Source organism: Lactuca virosa, chromosome 3 (genome assembly GCF_052849685.1).
Source record: "Lactuca virosa cultivar CGN04683 chromosome 3, Lactuca_virosa_CGN04683_v6, whole genome shotgun sequence".
NCBI classification, from domain to species: domain Eukaryota; kingdom Viridiplantae; phylum Streptophyta; class Magnoliopsida; order Asterales; family Asteraceae; genus Lactuca; species Lactuca virosa.
Genome location: NC_136428.1, coordinates 129,936,791 through 129,956,643, shown reverse-complemented (window position 1 = coordinate 129,956,643; position 19,853 = coordinate 129,936,791). Strand labels below are relative to the sequence as shown.

The 19,853-nt window shown below is 34.1% G+C and overlaps 2 protein-coding genes and 1 pseudogene across 4 annotated transcripts; 1 reads left to right on the top strand and 2 right to left on the bottom strand.

Annotated features, from left to right (window-relative positions):
• Positions 1-3,397: 3,397 nt before the first annotated feature.
• On the top strand, positions 3,398-7,937 carry LOC145166554 (Alkaline-phosphatase-like family protein). Of its 3 annotated transcripts, none has more exons than XM_079085562.1 (17): positions 3,398-3,637; positions 3,706-3,799; positions 4,039-4,083; positions 4,174-4,341; positions 4,424-4,508; positions 4,571-4,677; positions 4,757-4,837; positions 4,969-5,021; positions 5,099-5,189; positions 5,306-5,449; positions 5,532-5,628; positions 5,711-5,855; positions 5,930-6,023; positions 6,097-6,960; positions 7,042-7,134; positions 7,211-7,482; positions 7,569-7,937. In XM_079085562.1, exons 1-17 carry the CDS (start codon positions 3,513-3,515, stop codon positions 7,696-7,698), a joined length of 2,688 nt encoding a protein of 895 aa, XP_078941688.1. In that variant the 5' UTR covers positions 3,398-3,512; the 3' UTR covers positions 7,699-7,937. The 3 variants fall into 3 exon arrangements, with proteins under 3 accessions (XP_078941688.1, XP_078941687.1, XP_078941689.1); XM_079085561.1 differs by having other exon boundaries at positions 5,918-6,023; XM_079085563.1 differs by lacking the exon at positions 3,398-3,637 and having other exon boundaries at positions 3,727-3,799; positions 3,996-4,083; positions 5,918-6,023.
• Positions 7,938-8,181: 244 nt separating this feature from the next.
• On the bottom strand, positions 8,182-12,066 carry LOC145162617 (ATP binding microtubule motor family protein). The gene is made up of 15 exons (XM_079081710.1): positions 11,855-12,066; positions 11,650-11,752; positions 11,325-11,368; positions 10,962-10,991; positions 10,759-10,881; positions 10,622-10,647; positions 10,455-10,536; positions 10,326-10,367; positions 10,188-10,221; positions 10,039-10,114; positions 9,746-9,965; positions 9,442-9,533; positions 8,879-9,011; positions 8,622-8,807; positions 8,182-8,432 (listed from the first exon to the last, which is right to left on the bottom strand). The coding sequence occupies exons 1-15, from the start codon at positions 11,957-11,959 to the stop codon at positions 8,241-8,243; spliced, it is 1,488 nt and encodes a 495-aa protein (XP_078937836.1). The 5' UTR covers positions 11,960-12,066; the 3' UTR covers positions 8,182-8,240.
• Positions 12,067-16,679: 4,613 nt separating this feature from the next.
• Positions 16,680-17,645, bottom strand: LOC145164052 (putative aspartyl protease At4g16563; annotated as a pseudogene).
• Between the last annotated feature and the right edge of the window lie 2,208 nt (positions 17,646-19,853).

Below are 19,853 nucleotides of genomic sequence, written 5' to 3'. Positions count from 1 at the left end.
CAAACTATGTTTGCTGCTCAACATAAAGGTAACTCTATTAAGATCCGTACACAACTCTCAAATACAAAGAAAGGTGACATGACAGCCTCCGAATACTATCAGAAGATGACTTCTCTTGCTGACACCATGGCCAATATTGGTCACCCGATGACTGATGAGGAAGTTATTGGCTATATTTTAGCCGGGTTAGGTCCAGGCCATGGAGACCTATTTACAGCCATCATAGTTCTAAGTAACACCCAAGAAGTCAAGCTGTCAGAATTCTACTCATATCTCATAGCTCATGAAGCCCAGACAACAGCGATGAATGGATCAACAGATTTTGTAACCTCTGCCAACTCTGTTGCAAAGCAGGAGACTAGTGACCCTCGAAAGGCTCAAGGCAATAACAGGTACAATAATTTAAACCATAGCAGTAACCAGAGAAACAATTATCGCAACAATGGCAACCGTAGTCGAGGACGTGGCAGAGAAAGACAATATAATGGAGGCCCAAGGTGTCAAGTTTGTGGCATACCAAGACACACAACTTTGAACTGCAGGAATCGGTTCAATCACGCATATCAAGCCGATGAGTATCATGGCGGGAATAGCGCCACATATGGAAGTTACACCCATGATCCAAATTGGTATCTTGACACCGGAGCAACAAATCACCTTACAAGCGAACTTGATCGTTTGTCTATTAATCCTGAACGCTACCAAGGAAAAGATCAGGTTCAAGTAGCTAATGGCACAGGTTTGCATATCTCTCATGTTGGTCATTCTAAAATTCAAAGTTTAGGTCGGCCACTTGTTCTTAAAAATATCTTGCATGTTCCTCACATTAACAAACATCTTCTGTCAGCCAATAAACTTGTTACTGATAATCATGTGTTTATTGAAATTTACCCCAATGTTTTCTTTGTTAAGGACATACACACGAAGAAAACGCTTCTAATCGGTAACAGCAAACGTGGTCTCTTCCCGGTGCCCATTCGTCATACTCCTCGCTATGTTGGATAAAGCACCAAAGTTTCGTCATCACAGTGGCATCAATGCCTTGGTCATCCTACTTCAACAATTGTCAAGTCTATCTTGAAGTCTAATAATTTAGGTTTTTCCTTTAGTAATGAGTTATTTGTTTGTGATGCATGTCAACATGCAAAGAGTCATCAACTTCCTTATAATAATTATGTTCATGTCACTTCATCACCACTTGAGCTTATTCACACTGATGTTTGGGGACCGGCTCTAGTGTCTAGAGGTGGTTTTCGATATTATATTAGTTTTTTTGGATGATTTTAGTCGTTACACTTGAATTTATTGCATTAAACAAAAATCTGATGTTGAACAAGTTTTCTATAGTTTTCAAAAACATGTTGAGCGTTTACTGAACACTAAAATACGTATCATACAATCTGATTGGGGGGGTGAATACCATAAACTTCACAAATATTTTCAACAATGTGGCATATCTCACCGAGTGTCATGTCCGCATACATCTCAACAAAACGGTATGGCTGAAAGAAAACATCGTCATATCGTTGAAACAAGCTTGGCCTTGCTTGCTCACTCATCCCTTCCTCTTCGATATTGGGATGAAGCTTTTCTCACAGCCTGTTGCCTAATAAATCGTATGCCAAGTCATACTATCCAAAACTCTACCCCTATTACACGTCTCATGAACATCATACCTGACTATACATTCTTACGCACTTTTGGGTGTGCTTGTTGGCCAAGTCTTCGTAAATATAACACACATAAGCTCTTTTTTCGATCTACCTTATGTGTTTTCTTGGGTTATAGTTCTATGCACAAAGGGTACAAGTGTCTCGATAAACGAACAGGTAGAATTTACATCTCTCGAGATGTGGTTTTTGATGAGTCTCGTTTTCCATTCACTACTTCTGTAGCGTCTATACCACCATCATCATCTCCCAGTGTGTCGTTCCCTCAAAACGAGCCAAATGTTATGAATGACCACATGAGAAAATATGATCTATCTTTGTTATTAGCCAACTCTTTTGATGCAGCTACAGTTCCTGTGATGATTAATACCAGGTCTCACCAACCAAATAACACATCTATGCTGCCTCTTCTAAGAATCTCACCGCCGGTACCCTCAAACAATGTACCTATCCACTTACCAGATGCACCGGCTTCCACTGGTACAACTACAGTAGCCGACGATACAACCCACGAAGAATCTACATCAGTGTCACCTGCTCCATCTAGTTCACTGGTACCATCTAGTCCAAATGTCCCTCCAACCAACTCATTTGTCGCTCCTTCTGGTAGAGTTACACGAAGTCAAGTCGGAAATTTTTTCCCAAAACAGTTTTCTGATGGAACAATTCTTTATAATCTGAATAGACGTGCCTTTCTTGCTAAACCTACATCACATCAGCATGCTCTTGCTGATTCTAAATGGCGTAGTGCTATGGAGGATGAATTTACCGCATTACAGAAAAATAACACCTATTCTCTAGTAGTGATGAACATATCATCATCATTCTCGTAGGGCGAGTCGAATAGAACTATAAATTTTTTTGAATAGGTATTGAAATTGTATAAAATATAGAGAAAGAAAAGAATGGTGTAAATAAATTTGGGGAAGATTGTATGTATTTATAAGTAAAAAATATTAATTAATTTTAAAAAAAATTTGACCGTTGAACGGTTAAAATGAATTCATTGGCTGAGAATTGATGTTGCTCTACGTCTTGTCGTCCTTCATACAACGATAAGACTACCCCCATTGGGGGTTCCTAGTGAGCCGCTCGTGACAAAGAAAATATTAAAAAAATAAGAATTGGACAATCCTTGGTGAGCTAGTTCATGGTCACGGCCTCCGCCGCAACAACTTTATGTGTAAGTGTCCAACTTTATTAGAGGGAAATCAATTAATTTTATACCACAAACTGATTTTTGTTAATAAGGAAATTTTATCTTTAATAAAAAATAAAATAAAATATACCAAAAAACTTAATTTAATTTTCTCTACAAAAAAAAAGACATATAGTTCAATAAATATAAAATAGGTTGGGCTGGGTTGCTAATGGAACTAAAAAATTAGATTGTATTGAATTGTGGAGGTGGAAATATAAATTAATTTTTTATAGAAAAATTGGGTTGGAATAACTTGGTAAAGGAATAGTCTAATGGCCTTAAAGAGCTGGGGCGGAACCCATACTGATCATTCTAAATAACAGAAATACAAATCATGAAATAGAAAAAAAAATGTTATTTGTTTAGGAAAAGGACCAACTACTAAACAAAATAACACTAGAAGAACTTTTCATGCAACGAAATACAAACTTAGATTATAATTGCCAATTTTCGTAAATTAGGGACCATTTCTGTAATTTTGTAGAATCAAAGGTGAGACAACGCATCTGTGAGGACTTGTTGGATGTGGGAATTCAAATTGGCACTGTACATGGTACCCTAAACCTCCATGACTGCAACAACGTGATGACATTCCACACACTTTCAATTTCAATGCATTGATCACCTTCAAAACCGAGACAATGGCTTCGTTAACCTGCACCAACTTCACACTGCTCACCGCAGCTGCAATTCTGCTTCAGATCGCCGGTCTCTCTCTCTTCGTCTTTGGATTCTTCCCGATTAAACCAGCTCTCTCCGGTGTCAGGTACAAATTCATTTCCAAAAGTTTCAAATTAAGAATGTTACAGTTTGATTGACTTAGCTCCGAAATAGTGGACCAGAGAGTTTCCACCCTTCCTCATGTGATTCAATCGAGGTTCAAAATTTCACAGCTCTGCATCCTGACCAGCTTAAATCATTATACCAGGTAACTTTTAACTCGACGCACCACTCAGAATGAAAAACACGGTTATTCATCTTATTTCACCACGCTTAAATCAGCTTTCGTCCGTTGTTAAGTGTTCCTTTGTATAATTTGAGATAAATTGGGCGATATACCTTAGCTGAGTAAGGGTAACTTAACTTCTTACACTTGTAAAAGACAAAATCACTTGCTTTTTCAGAAGCATTGGATGCCATTTGACATGGTGAACTTACATAATGCAGGAACTTTCTGAGATCCCACCTTCTTATGATCGACTGATTCTAATGGTATGAAGCAACACAATCTATTTTTTTGTGGAATAGAAGTAGAAGATGCATAAGAAATTCACTGTGTCAATATAATTGTGTGGTATTTAGGTTATTGATGGTCTTCCAGCAGAATTTGTTATTGGAAGGGATGATCAGCCTCCATCAAAGATCTATAAGGATGCAATGCCATATACTCAGTCTTTATTGGCTAATAAAATGGCATTGGGTTATCATGCAAAGGCTGCACCTCCAACTGTTACACTGCCACGCTTAAAGGTACTGAATTTATTTTTGTTATTAGATTATGTGATCTGATTTCCATTTCCCTCATGCATTGATGATTGATCATATACAATAGGCTATGACTACTGGCTCAATTGGAGGATTCTTGGATGTATTGTTTAATTTCAATACCCAAGCACTTTTGGAAGACAATATCATAGGTGAGTTGGCAAGATCTTATTGGGTTTATCAAATTGCCCATCTAATGACTAATTTGTTGCAGGTCAATTTTTTAGAATTGGTTGGAAAATGGTTATGCTTGGTGATGAAACATGGCTTAAGTTGTTCCCAGGTTTATTTACAAGGCATGATGGAGTTAGTAGCTTTTTTGTAAGTCTTCACAACTTGTGATTTTCTTTCTGCTCAAACATTCATTGACCATATCTTACTATCATTGTTGTTGATTTAGGTTAAAGATACTGTGCAAGTGGATAACAATGTTTCTAGGCATCTAAGTTATGAACTTTACAAGAATGACTGGAATCTTCTGGTAATATAACTTTTCTAAATACATCATCTAAGTTATGAACTTTACAAGAATAACAGTTATGTAAACTATTTATTACAGCCAGACAACTTTATATGGCATCAACACTAGAATTCTCTCCAATTTCATTTCAGATTCTTCATTATCTTGGTTTGGATCATGTTGGACATCTTGGAGGGCGTACAAGGTAATATCTTAACTTTTAATTACCCAACTCACTCTTTCTAAAAATAAAACTTCATTGTTGTTAATTATCTATTTCAGTACCTTAATGGGACCCAAACTCAAGGAAATGGATGAGGTTATAAAATTGATTCACTCGAGTATTATCCAGAATCATAAACAAACTCTCTTGGTTTGTACCTCTTTTTTCTAACATGTATCAAACTATAATCTATTTATTGACTTGAAAGTTGAATCCCATTTGTTTATATATAAAAATCTTTTTCTTGATTTCTATTTTTTATGTAGGTGGTTGTTAGTGATCATGGTATGCAGGAAAATGGTAATCATGGGGGATCTTCATACGAAGAAACAGACTCATTGGCACTTTTTATTGGTCCAAAACACAGTCATGTATCAGTATCACCCACAGATGTTGTTACTATTAATCAGGTATTTTAATTTTATTAGTCTAAAGTTCATAATTATGTTTGCCTTATAAATTATAATTTAACTTTTTAAAATTTTGGTTTAGGTTGATATTGCTCCAACATTGTCTCTCCTTTTTGGTGTACCTATTCCCAAAAACAATGCTGGCTATCTAATTACTGATCTATTTCATCCATTACAAGGTGTGATGACTATTTTCCTTCACAAGGGTAATATTGTAATATTGTAAAATGTATGTTGTTGATTCTTCTCTGACAATTTCAGATCATGAGCTACTAAGAGCAATGGAACTGAATTCATTACAGTTGTTGAAATTACTTGAAGCTCAAACAACTCATTCCACTTGTAAAAGCTTATATCTAGATGCTATTTCTCTCCATAAATCTTGGAAGATGAAAAATGATTTAAGGTAAAGTTATAAATCTTATAAATATTTATATTTCATGATTTCATGATAATAACTCTGAACAGAGTTTTTTATAGGTCTGCTACCAATGATGAGTTTACAAACACTGTATTTGCATACAATGAGTTTCTAAAAACAGCAAGCCAACAATTATCACACACAGCAACTGATGTAAGCATTTCATTACTCCATTTATAAATATATTCTTTCTTTTTCATTTGATTAATTTTTTTACACAATGCAGAAACCCATGGGCCTACTTGCCATAGGTGTTACAACAATGCTTCTATCATGTATCATCTTCTTATTCCTCCTTTTCAAATTGATCCAAGAAACTTATCAGAATCTAAAAATCCAATTATCCGAAGCTTTTATAGCAATTATTATCATAATTCTTGTTTTAAGCATGGGATCAAGCTCTTTAGTTGAAGAAGAACAATACCTATGGCATTTCATGACCTCATCTTTCTTTCTCATATCACTTCACAAAACATTCAAATCCAAATCCATGAATAAAATCAAAACCCCAATTTTAATTTCAATAATTATAATTTCCGGAAGGGTTTTGCGAGGGTGGCATCAAGGTGGTGTAAATTGGACTCATCTTCCCGATATTTCAAAATCACTCGAGAATTCCTCAAGCTTTTACATAAAACTTCTTCAAATCCTCTCGGTTTTTGTTATACTCATCTTATGTTTTTGCACTCTCTCTTCCTTAAAGAGTTATGTTGTTATATCGATTATGGGAAGCTATTTTTGTGTTGGATTGTTGGTTTTGAATTATGTGATGAAGTATCAGGGTGATGGAGATAATGATAATGATGGGATTTTAGCAGCTCAAATGATATATGGTTTGATTGTTGGATTGACAAGTGTCATGGTTGTTGGATCACCGTGGATTATATCTTTTTATTTAAAAGATTTGGTTTTAAAGATTAAAGATTGTTTGTACCTTAGTGGGATAGCGTATGTATTTGGGTGGTGTTTTTTGCAACTTTTGTTGCAAAAGCCAGTGAACTCCATGCCTATTTCATTGCTTCTTGTGCAAATTCTTGCTACCATTTTTTGTGGTTCAGATCGTGGTTCGGATTTTAAACAGTGGGTTGAGGTCGGTTTTCAAATTTCTATTTTTGCACTTAAAGTATTTTTGATTGTGATAAAAATGAAAATATATGCTTTTTAATTCCAGATTGGTGCTATATATTATTTGGGAATGGCGGGTCATTTTAGTCTTGGAAACACCAATACTTTAGCTACCATTGATGTTGCTGGAGCTTTCATTGTATGTTTATTATCTTCTTTTAAGCAAAATTTTAGTCATATATGTTTTCTTTAATCAATCATTTATATATATCTAGGGAATCTCTACTCATTCGACAGTGCTTAGTGGATTGATAATGTTTGTGATAACATATGCATCTCCAATGTTATCTCTTCTTAGCATGGTGATGTTGATTTCCATGAAAGACATAAACCCTAATTTGAAGAATATGGGACAACTTCTTAAGACAATTCTTGGGTTTCCTTGTCTGGTTCCACTGGGGTTGAATTCTGTGCTTTTGGTTGCATACACCATCATACTGCTTTTAATGAGGAATCATTTATTTATATGGACCGTGTTTTCACCAAAGTAAGTTCTTTTTGTGATTCCCCCATTAGTGTTTTTAATCATCATATATAATTTAAGGAATTTGATTATGTTACATTTTGTGGCAGGTATATATACGTGGTAGTGACAACTGTTTGTGTTCTTGTTGGGGTGCTTATTGTTGCTTCAACAGTGACTTATATTGTTTCTGTGGTTTTCCTGTTGAGACATCGATTTTATAAGCATTCAACATCATAACTTTATGGAAGGAGGGAGGATGATAGTTGACTTGGGTTTTTTTTTTGGTCTGGCTTTCTTAATACCCTTTTGGCATCTGAGTATTAGTAGAAAATTGATTAGTGTTTTGTAGAATTTTACTTGGTCTAGGATTTGTACTACTAGTAGAAAATTGATTAGTGTTTTGTAGAATTTTACTTGGTCTAGGATTTGTACTACGCTTGCTAATCTTATATACAAACAAAAAACTTTGAATTTCTTGGAGAATATTGTACACAATGCATTTTTCAACAATTTCAGTCCCATATTTGTTTTGAACAAATTTATATGGTTAGTGTAATCGAATGAATTATGTGTATGGTATATGTATCCATGTGTGTGTCTAATGTATATGAATGCTGTGTATGTGTGTAAGTGTATTATCTGTATTTGATATGTTTGTAGACTAAAGCACATGAATTTTTATATAACGTTTATTCAGTGATACCATATAGTTGTGGTATATAAGATCAAAGTTGAATATTCTCCCAAGTCTTGTTTGATTTATGTAACATGAATGAATTTCAAGAGGAGGCTAGAAGCACAAAAGAGAAACATGATGAAGCTAAAACACCAAAGCTAAGTCCCATGACTAAATAAAGCTTCTTAGTTTGTGCTAGTTTGGCCTTGATCCTCTTCCTCACTTGCCTCATTACCTTGTTCTCATCCTTCATCACTTGCCACTCTTCTTTCATAATCACATTCTCCCTCCTTAACTATATATATATATATATATATATATATATATATATATATATATACATGATCAACAAACAAAAAAAATCTTCTTAAACTCAACCGTTTAATTTGTTTGCTAATTGTTATACTATTATATGATATTTTTTTTATATAACTAAAAGTCCAATAATATAAATTTTCAAAACATATATAATTTGGCGTGTTACCTCAAGAATAGTGTTGACAAGCTTCTGTGTTGCTTCCTTCCATGAGGCTATTGTTTGGGAAGTGATAACAGATTCATCATCAGTTATCATTGAACCAGAAGTAGTGGGATCAGATAGAAGAAGTCCCTCCATCACAAACTCCTCTCCTATCAAATTCACTGTCTCAGCATCCAACTTCTCTCTTAACTGCACAAACCCCCACATAGATGAAGAAGATGAGGGCAAATTTGTCATTTTACATGGATAAATCTGTCAACCTTTTTTAAGATTCTCTCAGCTATTTGCTGCTTCACATCGTTCAGAGCAGATATCTCCTGCTGCTTCCTGTCAATGTCTTCCTTGCTGTTGCTACTCATCACCCGTGATGATGATGCCTTTATATGCTTTGCTCTGATAAAAAATAATAATAATAATAATAATAAACTCTAAGCAACCAATTTATTCTCATCGTATAAAAATACTTTTCAGGGACCACATCTGTAAAAATCAGCAAACCACAGGGACGAAAATGGTAATTTACCATGTATATTGATTATTTATTGTTTTTATTATTACTATTATTGCTTTTGGTTTAATTTTTTTAACGTTTATTTTTGTTATTTAATGCAAAATATATAAATGCATACAAAAACAATAAATCAAAGTACTGTATCGCTTATATGCAGCACAAAGGTTTTATATAAGATATTATAACCAATTTGAAGTTAAATATTTTTAGTTTTAAATTTTTTGGTGAATTACTTATAATGCAACAACAACTATTCACATTATTTTCCCAATTTATACAACAATTTTGTTATTCAAGATCACAGTTAATTACCTTGCTCCAAACCTTAGAGTGGATACACTCTCTGATGAATTAGATAGACTCGGTGAGCAACAGCAAAGCAATGCAGTCTGGGAGCTTCCTCCCTGGATGTATGAAAAAAAAAGCTTAAATGCAAGAAATAGCAACCTACTTTCATTACTTTTTTACTATAGCATCTTACTTTCATCTCTTCCTATTACAACATTATACTTTGGTAGATTGTTCAAAGTACAATGTCCTAATAAAAAAAAACATGAATGTACAAATGCTGTAATAGAAAGAAATGAAAAGATGATATCCATAAGATTGTACTAACAAGAGCATCTTGTAGGAGGCGAGTGAGCTTGGAATCACGAAAAGGGATGTGTAATGATTTGGCATGTGGACTAGAAGTCAAAGCACTGATCACATTTCCAAGTGCAGAAAGTGATTTGTTAATGGTTTTGGCTTCTTCTAGAACTTTCCCTTCAGCACCTGTCTTCTCAACCTTCTCAGATCCTGCCAAATCCACAAGAACAACCTTTCCACTGCTCACCCTGTTCAGTTAATAATTTCAGAAATGTAAATATGATTTCAGTGAACTGTAAATTCTCAAAGAAATTATAAGACCTTTTCTCATTTGTTACTTCTTTCTGAATAGTAAACATGTAGATGCAATGACTTCTACTACTTCCAGCATTCATTTCTACATGAGTTCACAAGTCAATCAAACAACTTTCACAAGAGAGAGAGAGAGAGAGAGAGAGAGAGAGGAATACGAGTCTCTCCAACAGCTCTGTTAGCTATCCCTCCCTGCATTAGTCATTACCAAGGTTAAGAAGTAAAAGATAACTGAATATTTAATTTTTTAAAAGAGTTTTTTAACTAGAAAATTTATAGTAAAATTCTGATCTTACACATAAGACTTTTAATGCTTCTTCTCCATCTAGTATAGGGATCTGTAGAAGGGTAGTTTCATCATCTTTTAAGCTGATAGGGAAATGCAATTGATTGGAAGATTCCATATGAAAGATATTGAAACTTACTTCTGTTACTCCAGACAACACTATCCCATGTGATTTATGCTCTTTAATCTGTATGTTGTCCTTGGATAAATCAAAAAGGTCCCTGCCAGAAACACTCCCAATTGCAATTATAAAACAGAGTTGAAGAGTAGAGATGAAAGACACAAAAGATAAGATCAGTTGCTAACCTAACTTTCTCCATATAAATTTCCACCTGCGTGTATAATACAATAATTAAATTGCATCTAGAAAAGGACTCTTGAAAACAATGTCTCGGATTCTAGTTCAAATGGAATAATGAAAAGAGGTTTCTTATAAGTTATACCATTGAAAGCTTGATCTTGTAAGCAGTTGCTTCACCACAAAAAATTATAGCATCAAAGAGTTCATCCACCACTCTTGGTAGCAGCCCCTTCTTAAGGTTGTCAGCTTCCAAAATGTTGGCTCCCTGGTCAAAAAAAGTCAAATATGGACTTTATTTAAAACAAGTGTTATGGAGACATTGTATTTTACAGTAATGCACATCACCTCCATAGTAAAAGTCTTCCCTGCTCCTGTCTGTTAAAGTGCATAAGAGAATTCATTAATATCATATTAAAGGTGAGGGATCTCTTTCAAAGCTATTTGAACAATAGAGATAGCTAATGAAAAGCATATAACAAGCGAAAAGGCTTCATTGCAGTTCTTATTTGGCTTAATTAACAGTGACACAATCACAGAACAGATTACTGGAGTTGATTGAATAGGCAATAGCAATAACCAGATTACAGTATACAAATATCATAAAGTTCAGATAATTAACTAAACTAGGTATTTCGATTTGTCATTCATCTCTTGAAACGAAAATCAACTGAACATAATTAGCTCATAAGAATTAGATGCGATACATACCTGTCCATATGTGATGATTGTGCCATTAATTGAATTAACAGCATCTGTTGCATACAAATGAACATTCAGACCAAAAGTAAATATGCATACGTTACTTCAACAGACTCAAATGATAAGTTACATTCCACCATATCTTCTATGTATACGTGTGTGTGTATACACAGATCCTAAAACTCATGTATTGAGTGATCTAAACGTAACACGAAGGTTTAGCTCCGATTTACCCAAATTATGATGTTTACCATAAACTTAGAGAAGAGCTCAACAAAATATCATAAAATTAGGTAAAATAGTCTAGTAAAACAGACAAATTAGCACACGATACCTCTAACGATAGGACGAGCCAAAAATTCGTAGACGTCAGCTTGTTCAGAATCTTCATAGAACACCTTATCAAAGCTGAACATATATTGTTCATCTTTCTCGTCCTGACAAAAGCAATGAACATTACTTAGAAGGAATAATAGTGTATTGAGTTGCAGTTTACATTATCGCGGAGGAGGATTATAGCAAAGAAGATCTTCAGCAACCTTGATAGAAAAACTCTGAGAATCGGAGCGTGTAATGCATATAGCTTCTCCATCCTCTCTTGAATTTAGAGGCCTGAATCTCGCGCATACGCAAATGCTTGCCATGATTGAGCGTGTGTTGCTGTTGGAGAGACGATATAACTGCCTTCTGCTACTCTAGTCTCAATTTATAAAATTTCAATTTCATCACCACCACCTCTACTACTTCCCGCGTTCCGTTACAACATATCCGGAGTTTTGTGGGTCGGATCGGATCGGGTCAAGGTTAGGCACGTAAAATTCTTAGTTCTAGACCTCTAGTAGTGTTTAATATTAGTTAAATAATATAATATTTTATATTTAAAGTTAAAATGTAATTACTGGACAATATTTTTGCCATGAAACTAGTATTATCCGTTTGTTTAAGTTTTAATCATTTTTATAATCCCATCATCATTTTGAATAAGATAACAAAGTAAAAATCAAAAACTTGTCCCATCGACTTCTTGAATAAGATGAACAAAATAAAAAGACAAAAATGTTAAAAAAGAGAACTAAAGTTAAATCAAGAACATAACACGAACCTATATAAAAGTCCAAAATATTCGGAGGACTCTACCAAACAAAAATATGTAATTGTCAGCAAAATTGTTTACTTTTTTTTAATCCAAGAAGTTTTTCTTACTTTATACACAATACATAGGTCATCGATTCAGTATTGGCTAAAAAGGGGGATAAAATCCCCAATTAAGTAGTTCAAATCATTTTATCGATATGAGTGTTCTATATTGATAAAATCTTTATTTTGAAACCATCTCTATATTAACATTAACATAGTGGTCGAAAGAGTACCATGCTGCGTCTGAACTTCAAACAGTTTAGCTTTAACCATGTGAACGGTCCCACATTATTGGTTGATAGAGAATCAAAGTGGATTTTCCAATAAATTACGAAATGTTATAGCTCTTACATATGATTTCTGAATTTATTCAGAAGTAATTCGCGAGATCATGCACCCTTCTTTATTAGGTATAACTTTCCTAGTTATAACAGAAAAAGTACATCTGGTTAGATCCAGCCTATTCTTGAAATAAACAACTAAAATTAAATAAAAAGCTTGGAGTTTCAAGTTTTTGGGTTATTATTATTTAGGTTAAATATGTATTCATTCTACAATGTTTTTTTATATGTTTAATAGATATCAAAGTCAAATAAAATATGTAACCATATTTCACTTTTAGTCTACATTAGGCTATCCGGAGTGGATGCCTCTTCACGCGTGAAAAGCTGAGGTGGAGGGGCCAAGGACGCGTGAACACCGCCCCAAGCCCCGGTGGTTTGGCTGTGGCGTCTTTGTGAAGACGGATGATCTCATTGGCTACCCCTCACATTTTCTCTTTCTCTCTCCTTTTTGCCTCTTCACACCCTAACCACTAGTGAATACCATTTCCACAATCCACAACCTAGTGGATTGGTTGTGGAATGGGTAAATAATGACATGGCATCTTCTCCACACTTAAATCACTCATGACCACTCCAGGCAGCCTTATAACTCGATATTGGTTAACTCGTGAGAATGCGAAAACAAATATTAGTGCATTTTGATGATGCTTATGTTAGGTATTATTCAACATATGGAAATGTAGACAAGCTAGCTGGAGAGATAAAAAGAAAGGGGTTGCATCTGTTGAAGGGTTGAACCCAAATTATGGCAGGTAGCTAATCAAATAAATATATTTCCTCATTTAACTTTTTATCTTAAAAACATTGGTTAATCAAAGCTTTCCATTTCTTATTTTTGTTTTAGGTGCCTAAGATTATGAAGCTCTTGGGAAAATGATTGCACCTCTTAAAAGCAACATACCAATCATAACACCAAAAGAACTCCCTGAAGTAGATGGATTTATTTTCAGATTCCCATCAAGATTTGGAATGATGGCTGCTCAATTTAAAAGCACTTCTTGATTCTACTGGTGGTCTTTGGAGAACACAAAAACTTGTTAGGGAAGTCTGCTGGTATCTTTTATAGTAATGTGTGTCAAGAGGGTGGCCAAGAAACTACTTTATAATTACCTATTTATCCTTTAAATTTTTTAGAGTATATTACATTTTTGGTCCAGATGATAAATTGAGTTGTATGCAACATCAAAAGACAGGTTGAGACACGAGTTTGATGGTGCTCATTAGGGATGTAAACCGATTCGGAATCGGCCCGAACCGAACGGGAACTGAAAGAAGTAAAAACCAATTAAAGAGTAAACGGGGAACCAAGAACCGGGCCGAATACCATTAATCGGTTCCAACCGATATTGATTCTGGTTTGTTTTTCGGTTAAAAAGCTCATCCCTAGTGTTCATTATGAGATTAAAGCAACCGACCCTACATAATAGAGTTTGATGTGCTCAAGGAACGCATATACTGATCGATTAGCTTTCTTCAACTTGTGTTTCAAATAAATGACATCTATCCGAAAATAACGCAAAACAATCAATCTTTAATCTTATTTTATTTTATCAGGAAAAAAATTACCCTGATAAAAATTCTTAAGGCTGTCTATATATAGAGGAGGGTTGACTTGAAATTTAAAAAAAATAAAGATTTTGAGATTTTTTGATTCTTATATAATTATAATTATTCCATAATCATCTATAAACAAATAAATAACCAATGTTCATAAAAACATCAAACCATATAAATAAATAAATGTTATAATTTATCCCCAAATTTTACTATAATCACAATTCATTAATTATCTTATACTGATCTTATTATAGTAACTAGACGCATTCCCGCGCGTTGCGCGGCGTAGGTTAAAAATATATTGTTAGAATATAGTTTTCAGACACCTTTTAGTTAATTCGATTCATCAATTTAGGTTATTTTATTATTATTATATTTAATGTTTTCCTTTTAACTATGTTAAAATATATATATTGAATTTTTTTTAAACATTATTTGATATTTTACTTTAGGTTTTAAATTTTACACTAAATTTTTAAGCTTATTTGATATATTAATGTATGTTATTTATTTAACTATATATTGAAGTTAACAAATTAAGTATATCATATTGATAAGTCCCAAATTCTTCCATTTATGATAATGTTTACAAATAAAAGCATATTTAAGTTAATAAATTAAACATATTGTATGGAAATATGAAAAGTTGGGAGTTTCAAATGAATGTGGTGAAAGAAAAAAATGTTTCCTTTATAATATAGTATGATATGATGATTATTGTTTTAATTTTTAAGTCATTGTGATATATACAATTATTTGATAATTTTATAAACCGTTTAAAATTGTGTAAATTATATATCAAACGTATGATAATCTATATATAACGGGTAACAAAATGTATGAACAAAAATATGAACTACAACTTTTAGTAACATAAAAATACAAAAACATCTATTGTAACATTTGTATTTAAAAAAGATATATATACAATGAATAATAAAAAATATGAAAAATAAACACTACAACTTTTAATAACATAAAAACACTAAAACATTTATTATAACATTTATATTAACTTTTCATATTTAAATCCCAAATCTCTTCAAATACATTAATGTTTTTAATGAACAAAACTTTACAACCTTATAAAAGAAAATAAAATAAAAAGTTATTAGTGATTACTAATTAATAATCATAAGTTAAAAACTTTTGAGTTGTAACTAATAAATATACATAAATTAGAAAACTCTTGAGTTGTAGTGTGAGTTTCAAATGAATACGGTACTTCGAAATGTGTATTTATTATTATTATTATTATTATTATTATTATTATTATTATTATTATAATATTCATCTAAATAATTGGTTTTGATGTATCATTTTAATCCGTTCAATTATTAAACATATAGATATTTAATTATAAATTTATAACATACATAGGTGCATATATATGTTAAACAAATCACATATAATATATATTTTCGTAAATGTCATATGTAATTCTTGTCGTAGTAATATGGATAAATTACTTTTATATGAAGAACATATCATGATAAGTCATCATAGTTACATATCAAATGTTAAAAATTATGTTATCTTTTAAATATTGTCTTGTAAATATGTTGTGTAGGATAACCCAACAAAAAAATAAAAGAAAATAAACATAATCAAAATAGAAAAACTACAATCAAATAAATAAAAATATTGGGTGGTTGAATGTATAAATAAAAATGTTACATAAATATACGTTTAAATCAAAAGAAAAAAACTAACATTCGTTTACTTTGCTCAAAAAAAAAAAAACCTATATCCGTTTTCTGAATCTTCTTTCTTTATTTAACACCATTCAACCATAGAAACTTGATGACAACTCTTCACTAACCTGCAATCAAAATGTTTTTCTTAAAAAATAAGAATGAGAAAGATATTCCAAGCAAAACATTGATGTTTGGAGAGTCACGTTCAAGATTGAGTAATACATACAAATCACATATAAAGATCAAATGAGAAATTGAATATAAAGAAAAAATAGAAAAGCTTCATTTGTTTTGGTTGAAAGAAAAAATCATATTACAATTACCATCGATGCGAGATAAGCCATTTCTTCAAATCGTCATATTTGGATCGTGAATGCTTAAACTATATGAAAACTTTTGAATCATAATATCTTCAACCAAATGATGACTTTTTGTAAGAAAAATGTACCAACATAACTACATATATAATGAAGGTGAAAAGGTGTGGGGGGTTTCAAATGCATGAGGTGTTGAACTTATAGAGTGTGTGATTTTCTTGGAATGGGATTATGTGTGATTAATTACTTATATAGAACACCATTTTTTAGTGGAAAGTAGGGGTAATAGTACTATATTTGATATTAGATTCTTTAGTTGCACTTTTTCTTCTCGAAACCAAACCTTCCATTTTCCAAATCATACTCCACGTATATATCCTGTTGTTGGTAATTTCCTATGATTATCGATGGCCCGATGCTCACATTCAAGCCGCTTGGAAAGATCATCATACACGCCACCCCGGGCTCCACCTGGGAGAAGTAATCGGCCATGGGCAGTGACAATTTCGCACCACCTTTAAAATGAAACATTAGCTCTGGAAACACCGGTGGTTTGCCTCCTATGGCGGCGTAACACAGACGGAACCCCTCTGGTGACTCCGCATAAGTAGCTCTATTACAATTGCCTTTGGACATTTGAATTACAAACTCTTGTTCGACCAGATCGTAGATGGGATTATCCATCGTTGTGAATGTTGACCCAGAATCAATGATGGTTACGCTGTTACCATCAGCTCCGCCCACCAAAACACGATGCGGGATCTTAACTCGATTACCACCAACACTGATTTTCCGGAGGTTTAAATAGTAGTATTCTTCAAATTGCTCAAATCCTTGCAACTCCGGGTTGTTGCGGAACTTGGTGTAGCTGATGATGCCTCCATCTCCGGTGCCGGAATTTGATGAATCCCGATAGAGAAGAAGCTCGCTGCTCACAGTCTTATTGTCATCAAACTGGTGAGAAACCAAACAATATGAGCATTTTTTGAGACCAATCTGAACTGGTAAAGATTAGAATCCACACCCAAACCCGACAATACCCTCTGGTACTCCTGAAGATAAAATGGAGCATCCGACAGCGACATCAACCACATCTCCCTCAGGGAAACGCAGCGTCTCCGACAACAGTAATCCGGATGTGTTCCCGGCGCCATACATTTGCTCGTAAAAACAAATCTGGTTGGCGTTACATTGAGTTGGATCATGTGGCCCAATAACCCACCTGCATTTCACTTCATTACACAGGAGCTTCTTAGAAGTGGAAGAAAGTTCAGGCATGAATACATGGGGTTTGTTGGTGATTTTAGTGTCACCATGTCATTTTAAGTAATTGGAACTAACATGTGAGCTAGGGGGCTTCATAATTTGTATTCTATTATATATACGGGGTTGTGTGTGACATCCACTTTTTTTCATGGCCAGAAAAAACCGATTTGTTTATGCTTTGTTTTATAAATCAGAGTAATCTTTTAAAGAAAACGGTTGCGGAATTTGTTCCCAAACAAGATATGATAAAACTTTATCAAAACATTTCTCAAAGAGAATGTACTTTTCATTAAATAATAAAATCTCGGGATGTCATGTTCCGATACAGACCAAAAGCATAAACATATCAAAATAGACCTTACAACAGTTATTTATAACTACTGGCCTATAATCCATTATCTCTCATCATGTCAACCAACTTATGCTCTTGAGCCACTTCCTGTAATACAAAGAAAACTGAGTGGGTCAGGCTTGAGAGCCTGGTGAGCATATAGGGTTTTCAACCCACAATAATACAATTATTATATTCAATCATCAAACAATCAACCCAATTACCCATCCCCATTATCTTCTTTATTTCTTAAGGGTTTACCCTAAGAATCAAATATCCTTTATTCATTCATTCCTAAGGATTGACCTAAGGAATTTGCACAAAATCCATTGCTACATAAGGCGCATCTGCCAACTTTATCCTTTAAGCGCCTGTGTCAGGATTACGACATTCACTATTAGGCGCCACTGCCTGGATTACGACATACACTATTAGGTGTCACTGCCTGGATTACGACATACACTATTAGGCGCATCTGCCGACATTATCCTTTAAGCGCATCTGCCAGGATTACGACATTCACTATTAGGCGCCACTGCCTGGATTACGACATACACTATTAGGCGCCACTGCCTGGATTACGACATACACTATTAGGCACATCTGCCGACATTATCCTTTAAGCGCATCTGCCTGGATTACGACATTCACTATTTGGTGCATCTGCCAATTTTATTCTTAGGCACATCTGCTAGTATTTTGAGATTCTCTATTTGGTGCATCTGCCAATATTATTCTTAATTATCTTTCATACCTCATCATTTATCTACCCATGTTTTACCCAACATATTCGTAGATATAAAATGCATATACAGTTTAACTTATTTAAAACCTATATAAAACATTCATACTACACCCATCTCAAATAAACAAACAATATATAAACACATAGCACGTATTTCATAGTAAATACTTCATATTTATGTGTTAGAAGAAAGTAACTATACACTCACCTGATAAGACGATGATCGAACAACACCTCGTCTATTAAAATAATCTTTTCCGATAAAACCGGGACGTTTTCTCCAAAATCGGGCTTCATGCGGGCAAAGTTTCGGCTCGAAAACTATATTTCTAGGGATCTTCGGGGCTTCGGGACTTGCTTCAGGTCTCGGGATGATACCGGGGCTCCGGGGGTACTTCTTTGCACGTAAATCGAGGTAATATGGGTGAGTGAATGGTGAATTAGCAACCTTGGCCAACTGCCCCTTCAAATCTATTTATAGGGCTGATTTCTCGATTTTCACGTCGTGAACAGTATTTTCACGTCGTGGGCTTGATCGTCACTGCATGCGTCATCGCAACTTGCGTCTGTCAGGCTCCAAAAGTCATAAATACTGAGTTCACGTCGTGAACACTGTATTCACGTCGTGAACTCTGACACAGTATCGGGGTTCGCGCCCCGAACTTCAAAAATTCATATCTTTTTTATACGAGCTCCGTTTTCGACGTTCTTTATATCCACGCATAGGTGAGATTATGCTCTACAACTCTTGTTTAGACTACGTCGGCTAATTTTGACTTTATTTTTATTATATTATTTTTAGTAGGCCGGGACAGGAAAACTCCGTTAGAAAATCATAACTCCTTCGTCTGACGTCCGTTTTCGTCTGTCTTTTCACTATTGGACTACTATCGACGAGATCTTCAATTCTCGTTTAGATTGTTTCGGCTAAATATCGCTCGATCTCATATTCGAACTTCGGGTTGTACACTGCTAAGCCGAAACTTCAAAAAATCATAACTTTTTCATACGAAGTCAGATTTGGGCGTTCTTTTGATGCACGCTCTCGGTTTAACGTATTCTACGACTTTCGTTTAGATCGCTAAATCCAAATATCGCTCTGTCATAAATTCACTATTTACGTCGCGCTGTGTCGTGCCGGTTC

Bases quoted from the DNA above. Each gene is read 5' to 3' on its own strand.
- LOC145166554 (XM_079085561.1), top strand. From the start codon at position 3,513: ATGGCTTCGTTAACCTGCACCAACTTCACACTGCTCACCGCAGCTGCA. The intron at 4,084-4,173 runs GTATGAAGCAAC...TGTGGTATTTAG, and splicing joins ATGATCGACTGATTCTAATG to GTTATTGATGGTCTTCCAGC. The intron at 5,190-5,305 runs GTTTGTACCTCT...TTTTTTATGTAG, and splicing joins ATCATAAACAAACTCTCTTG to GTGGTTGTTAGTGATCATGG.
- LOC145162617 (XM_079081710.1), bottom strand. From the start codon at position 11,959: ATGGCAAGCATTTGCGTATGCGCGAGATTCAGGCCTCTAAATTCAAGA. The intron at 10,648-10,758 runs GTATAACTTATA...TTATACACGCAG, and splicing joins ACAAGATCAAGCTTTCAATG to GTGGAAATTTATATGGAGAA. The intron at 9,012-9,441 runs GTAATTAACTGT...ATTTTTTATCAG, and splicing joins ACTCTAAGGTTTGGAGCAAG to AGCAAAGCATATAAAGGCAT.